The sequence below is a fragment of the Rhinopithecus roxellana genome, chromosome 2 (genome assembly GCF_007565055.1).
Source record: "Rhinopithecus roxellana isolate Shanxi Qingling chromosome 2, ASM756505v1, whole genome shotgun sequence".
Lineage (NCBI taxonomy): Eukaryota > Metazoa > Chordata > Mammalia > Primates > Cercopithecidae > Rhinopithecus > Rhinopithecus roxellana.
In genome coordinates, this window is record NC_044550.1 from 168,369,957 (window position 1) to 168,377,228 (window position 7,272).

Consider the following 7,272-nt stretch of genomic DNA (forward strand, 5'->3'; position numbering starts at 1 on the left):
TGAAGACTGCCACCAACGACCCTAAACCAGGAAGAGATGAGGAAGAATCCTGCCCTAAAATCATCACAGGGAGTGTGTCCCTGATGAAGCCTTGATTTCAGAACTTCTAGCCTCCAGAACTATGAGACAATACATTTCTCTACTTTCAAGCCACAGTTTGTGGTCCCGTGTTACGGCAGCCCCAGAAACTAATAATTCTGTGGACTTGTGCTTCTAAATAGAGAATAAAAACTTATAAATCTTTCTCATATATCATTTGAGAAGTTAGAGGCATCGAGGATTAAGGTGGAAAAGCCTGGCCTATATGTAGAGAAAAAAGGAAAAGAAGCCTAGCCATATGTAGAAAGCTGAAACTGGATCCCTTCCTTTACCTTATACAAAAATTAATTCAAGATGGATTAAAGACTTAAATGTTAGGCCTAAAACCATAAAAACCCTAGAAGAAAACCTAGGCAATACCATTCAGGACATAGGCATGGGCAAGGACTTCATGTCTAAAACACCAAAAGCAATGGCAATAAAAGCCAAAATTGACAAATGGGATCTAATTAAACTAAAGAGCTTCTGCACAGCAAAAGAAACTACCATCAGCGTGAACAGGCAACCTACAGAATGGGAGAAAATTTTTGCAATCTACTCATCTGACAAAGGGCTAATATCCAGAATCTACAAAGAACTCAAACAAACTTACAAGAAAAGAACAACCCCATCGAAAAGTGGGCAAAGGATACGAACAGACACTTCTCAAAAGAAGACATCTGTGCAGCCAACAGACACATGAAAAAATGCTCATCATCACTGACCATCAGAGAAATGCAAATCAAAACCACAATGAGATACCATCTCACACCAGTTAGAATGGTGATTATTAAAAAGTCAGGAAGCAACAGGTGCTGGAGAGGATGTGGAGAAATACGAAAACTTTTACACTGTTGGTGGGACTGTAAACTAGTTCAACCATTGTGAAAGACAGTGTGGTGATTTCTCAGGGATCTAGAACTAGAAATATCATCTGACCCAGCCATCCCATTACTGGGTATATACCCAAAGGATTATAAATCATGCTGCTACAAAGACACATGCACACGTATGTTTATTGCGGCACTATTCACAATAGCAAAGACTTGGAACCAACCCAAACGTCCATCAATGATAGACTGGATTAAGAAAATGTGGCACATATACACCATGGAATACTATGCAGCCATAAAAAAGGATGAGTTCATGTCCTTTGTAGGGACATGGATGAAGCTGGAAACCACCATTCTCAGCAAACTATCACGAGGACAAAAAAACCAAACACCACATGTTCTCACTCATATGTGGGAATTGAACAATGAGAACACTTGGACACAGGAAGGGGAACATCACGCACTGGGGCCTGTCATGGGGTGGAGGGAGTGGGGAGGGATAGCATTAGGAGATATACCTAATGTAAATGATGAGTTAATGGGTGCAGCACACCAACATGGCACATGTATACATATGTAACAAACCTGCACGTTGTGCACATGTAGCCTAGAACTTAAAGTATAATTTAAAAAAAAAAAAAAACTAGAAAAAAAAAAGAACCAAAAGTAGAACTGCCATTTGATCCAGCAATCCCACCACTGGGCATCTACCTAGTAGAAAAGAAGTCATTATACAAAAACGATACTTGCACTTGCATGTTTATAGCTTCACAGTTCACAACTGCAAAATCGTGGATGCCCATCAGTGGAGGGGATAAAGAAACTGTGGTGTGCATATATATATTTGTGTGTGCGTGTGTATATATGTGTGTATATATGTATATATATGTGTGTGTGTGTGTGTGTGTGTGTGTGTGTGTGTGTGTATATATATATATATATATATATGTGATGGAATACTACTCAGCCATAAAAAGGAATGAATTAATGGTATTTGCAGTGACCTGGATGAGAATGGAGACTATTATTCTAAGTGAAGTAACTCAGGAATGGAAAACCAAACACTGTATGTTCTCACTGATATGTGAGAGCTAGACTATGAGGACACAAAGGCATAAGAATAATACAATGGACTTTGGGGACTTCAGAGGAAGGGTCGGGGGGGTTGAGGGATAAAAGACTAGGTGGATGCAGAACCAGAGACACCTGAGTCTGAGTGAAAGCAGGAGAAAGTTGCATCATGCTTAGAGCAGGAGTTTTCAAGAGAAGTGTGAAAAAAACACAACCCTGACACCCACCTTGGACAGATACAGCAGGACACGTGTTTCTCATTGTGAAGAGATTCTTTATTTGATTTTCATCACCTTTCAATGAAAGAGTGGGTCCTGTCAGTACTACATAAAAAACTTGCAAATATATCTTAAGAGCATTAATTTCTTCTTAAATGAAAGAAAGTGAAGAAAGTTAGTGTTAGAAAAACGTATAAGAGAAGCTTGGTTAAATGTAAGCAGGTTTCTATCAAGAAAGAATAAAAGTACCATTACTCCATTAAACCAGTAATAAAAACATACTATTTTGTGTGTTCTCAAGATAGTTGCTCATAAAAGAGAGGCTTGTTAGTCCTTTTCTTCTTTTTAGTGCCCAAATCAACACACTGCGTATCTAACCATTCTGGCAAGACATGAGTCAAGGGAATGAGAAGCATGGTTGCTAACTCTATGCTCAAAGGAGGTTTCTGGGTAGGAATACCAGCCCTGTTTTCCAGAAGGTAGAGAGACACAAAACACTTTCAGATACAACTAACACAAGACCTGTGGGGGTCATGGCTCTGGCCCATTACGTCTGAGTAGTTGACATAACTTCAGTTCTCTTGGGTTCTTTCTCCGGTCTGGGCTGCCTTAACGCTGATGATCTGGCAGGACCGTAGTCACTGGAATTGGGTATTCCAAGGCATTGCAGTCATCCAACAGGAAGACCAAGTCCTGAAAAAGATGTGCAATGAGCAGAAAAGTTACTGAAGGTGGCCACGGAGTCCATATGCAACTGTAGGGCTCTTGGTTATCCTCAAAGGCCGTTCAGTTGTTCCCCTTTGTGTGAAAACTTCCCATCCCTTACTCTCCCCAAAAAGAGTCAGTCACTTCTTGCTTCACATTCCAATAGAATTTCATGTTTTTTAAAATAATTATCACTTATGGAATTCACACATACATTGGTTGACCAGATGGATAGATGAATGGGTGAGGGAGGGAATAAATGAATGAACCTTAGTTGCTGAGCAGCACCCTGGGCCAGGAATTGGAATGACCATGAAGATCAGCTCCCACCTCCCCTCACTTCAGTCAATACCACTACTCATCACACTGTTATCATAATTGTATCAGCTTCCTATCTTCCCCCACAAACCAAAAGGATCATGGAGGAGGAGAAAACTGGGTGTGGGCATGGGGGAAAATTCATAACACATCTTTCATATAGGATCAAGAAATTATGACTTAATAGCTAATTACTACAGTTTCCAGAGGAGCTTACTCTGGGCTAAGCATGGTGCTAGGAATTCCATATTTAGTCACCCTACTAGGCTTCTTAGGATCAAGGGAGTTACTGCAGTACCCACACAAGGTAAGGGTGTAGTTATTATCCATCTCATGAGATGGCACTACTGTGTACTCAGTTCAGGACTGAGGAAACTGCGCCTCAGAGGAGTGAAGGGACACTGCTGTGATTTGAATGTGGTCCCAAAAGTTTATGTGTTGGAAACTTAAACCCTCTGCCTTTGTACATGAACTAATGTAGGCTTTGACTTAATGACTGGATTAATGAGGGCTCTGCTCTTATGAATGGATAAATGTCACTACCTTGAGAGAGGGTTGCTTATTGCAAGGGTGGCTTTGTTAAAAAAGTGAACTCTCTCTGGCTCTTACCCTCTTGCTGTGTGATGACGTCTGCCATGGTATCATGCAGCAAGAAGGCCCTCACCAGATGCCAGCACCATGCTCTTAGACTCCACACCAGCCTCCACCATAAGCTAAACAAACTTCTTTTTTAAAAAATAAAGTACCCAATCTGTGGTGTTATGTTATAGCAGCAGACACAGACTAAGACAGGCACTCCCACTTGGGAAGCAGGGAGATACAGACTCAAGTTCAGGGCTCCCTGATGCTGAAGTCTGTGCCCTGCAATCACATGCCTCTACTTTTCACATTTCAACTATTGCTGATTTTCTGTCCTTTTCCCCTCTCCTACCAGAATCCTCTTATCAGAGCACACCTGAACCCCCTCCTGCAGAGTCTCTTCTAACCTGCCTCACTTGGGTCCTGGCAGAGTCTATCCATGTGGCTAGGGTCTGGTCCTGGGGTATAACCCCTGCATCAGTGTGCAGCTCGTGGAGACAAAGGGCCTTGTCCTGAACCCCATCAACAACGCAACCACGGTTGTGAAAGGGCTTTGTGAACTGAAAGCATCTGCGAAACATCTCTGCTCCTCTTCCTTGTCCCTGTCTCCTCCCAACCCTTCTCTTTGAAAAGCTCTTTGATAGCAAGTAGAAAATGGATTTTCAATGGCATCCACTTACCCTCCTGCAGAATGAGTTCATGATGGTGTACAGCTTCCGCGCTTTGTCCTTCAAGGAATCCACCTGGGCCACTTTCCAACACTGGGGCGAGGCCACAAAGTCCCGCAGCTTGTCCAGCACACAGTAATTCTGGGAGTGGGCAATGGGGAGGGGGCTTGTGGGAGAAGTCAGTAGCGAGAGGGACGGGGCTGAGCTGCGTAAGATCTCTCCCTGACTCTGTGCCACACAGCCAGCAGCAGAGATTCAGACCTGAATCCCTCAGCCCCAGACTTCCCTCCCCCAGGGAGAGCCCTCTTACGTGTATGTCCAGGTACAGCCTGGGCAGGTATCTCACACACGGCTCCTGTGGAAAGGGATAGGGGTTTCTGGGATGCCCACAGGGGCACACCTGGTCACAAAAGTCTCCCTGGTGGCCCTCTCAACAGCCAGACCAGCCCAGATCCTTGGAGTCCTCCCTCATGCTACGACATGCATGGTACTTTCTTGTGCCATATGTCACTCCTCCAGAAATGGGCAACTGCGCTTCCAGAATTAGACTTTTAGAATACAACCTTTATATCATTTGCTATGAATTAGGGAGATGTTTTGTATGCATACCCATTCAGAAATATACATACACGTATATACATAAAAGCAGTCCCATAACTATAATATAGAAATAGTAATATAATACAGGAATACAAGTATATATACACAGTATATATGTACATCTATAAAACAGTTCTATAACTATTTAGTTATATAACAGTTGTATAACTGCATGTAATTATAGACATTACATATACTTACATAAGATATATGTAATTATACATATAAGTTATGTAGGCATTCTATAGCTAATATATTGTTGTATATAGTGTATAATATAGTAATATCAAAGTGCATATATATGCATACTTTTATATTTCTATATTGGGGTTCCATTTTTGTGCAGGGCTGAAGGGCAAAAGCCCTCGTGCTCTGCCCTCTCAGTAATCTCCTTGTGACCATGGGCAAGTGCCTTCCTTCAGTTCTCAGTTGTGAAATTAGAAAGTTAGAATGCATAATCTTTCCACTTTCTTCCCGCTCCGCAGTTCAGAGCCTCTGAATTTTTTAAACCTTTTAAAATCAGATTCCTTTAAAAGATAATTGCTGTCTATATTCGATAACAAGAAACTTGTGGGTAAATTGTGGTGAAACTATACAACAAAATGTTAAAACAAAAATTAACTTATTTGATAGTGTCATTAAAAAGTAAGTTGCAAAACTGCTTGTGCTGTTTGACCCAAATTTTGTTTACACACACACACACAACACACACGTATTTGAATACCTATATGTAGACAGAAAGCTGAAATATGATCCTCCAGAACGCTACAGCAGCAGCTACCTCTAGCTGGTAGAATTACAAGCAAGATTTATTTTCTTCTTTGTACTTTGTACGTTTTCCAACTGTTCTACAAAGTACAATACTTTTACAATTAGGAAAAAAAATACATGTTATTTAACTTTTAAAAAGAAAATACCAAGAAGGTGTTAGCTAGGGTACTGTAAATCCCAACATCTGAGAAACATTATGTTTTGTTTGAAGCATTTGCAAGTGATTAAAAGACACTTTTAAACTTTACCAAAGCTTTTAATGAAGTTTAATGCATTTTGTTTCGATGCAGAAGCAGGCAGAGGCCTGGATTCTAGTCCCCAACAGCCCTTCTGGGACTTCCCCTCTCTGAGTCCCCAGGTCTCCCTCTGATGATCGTGATCACATCAGCTGGCATCTGTTGAGTACTTGTTGCTGTAGGCTTGGCTCTGTGACTCGTGCCTATGTTCACACCTGCCTTTGATTGTCAAAGGCACTCTAAAGGGAGGGGTGCTACTGTCATCCCATTTTACAGACAAGAAAACTGAGAGGCAGAGGCTGAGGAATTTGCCCGGGTCCCTCAGCAGATGAGGGGTGGAGGCCAGTTCTGTGCTACCTCTTCGGGCACACTCCTCAGCAGGCTAACAAAAGGAATACACAAGCTTCATTCCTCCGTCCTCCTTTACTCTGATGTTCCAGACTCTACGGGGAGCTGTTTTTCTCCCCCTCCTCCCACTCCTTTTTTTTCTTTTTTTACATTTTACAACAGATCCTTTGATATTTGCTAGTAAGTTACAAAAATTGTGATGTCTTTACTTTTTCTCGTGTTTTGAAGAAAGCAAACCATTGCTATCATATTTAATAGGAGATGAATAAAACACAAACACTCTTGAGATTTACATTTACTAGAAAAGAAAAATATCCTTCTCTCTCTCTCTCTCTCTCTCTCTTTTTTTTTTTTTTTTCGTCTAAAGGCAAGGGTTTAAGAACTGAATGGGCCATGCACCCCTGTCCTGGGCGCGCGGGGGACTCACCGAGGGCTCCGAGCCCTGCAGGAGCTGGAAGTCGCGGGTGATCTCCTGGCTCAGGGCCCGCATGCGGGAGTAGCAGGTCGGGGGAGCGGGCCGCGCGGAGGGGACTCCCGCCAGGAGCAGCAGCAGCACGGGCAGAGGCCCAGGCGTCCTCATGGTGCCAGGCGCTAGTGCAGCCTCGCCGCCCGCCCCTTTATGCAGGCTGGGGGTGGTCCAGGGCGGCTCCACGCCTCCACTTCCTGTGGGGCCAGCGCAGGCTGCCGTCCATCCAGGGTGGGAGAGAGGAAGCCAGCACGCCCACCGGGCAGGGCCGGGACAGGAACCCTCTCAGACACGAAAGCTCCAGGTTAAGAGGAGGGGCTGCCTGGAGGAGGGGGTGACAAAGGGTGGCTTTGCCTCCCCCGCACTTTCCGCAAGAAATTT

General features: G+C 43.2%; 1 protein-coding gene across 1 annotated transcript; it reads right to left on the reverse strand.

Annotated features, from left to right (window-relative positions):
* Positions 1–2,235: 2,235 nt before the first annotated feature.
* Positions 2,236–7,026, reverse strand: CYTL1 (cytokine like 1). Its single transcript, XM_010357576.1, has 4 exons — positions 6,853–7,026; positions 4,781–4,825; positions 4,483–4,611; positions 2,236–2,893 (listed from the first exon to the last, which is right to left on the reverse strand). Exons 1-4 carry the CDS (start codon positions 7,003–7,005, stop codon positions 2,810–2,812), a joined length of 411 nt encoding a protein of 136 aa, XP_010355878.1. The 5' UTR covers positions 7,006–7,026; the 3' UTR covers positions 2,236–2,809.
* Positions 7,027–7,272: the final 246 nt, after the last annotated feature.

Coding starts and splice junctions, on each gene's coding strand:
- CYTL1 (XM_010357576.1), bottom strand. CDS start 7,005: ATGAGGACGCCTGGGCCTCTGCCCGTGCTGCTGCTGCTCCTGGCGGGA. Junction 4,612..4,780: donor GGCTGTACCTGGACATACAC/GTAAGAGGGCTC, acceptor GCCCACTCCCAG/AATTACTGTGTGCTGGACAA. Junction 2,894..4,482: donor TGAACTCATTCTGCAGGAGG/GTAAGTGGATGC, acceptor CATCTTTTTCAG/GACTTGGTCTTCCTGTTGGA.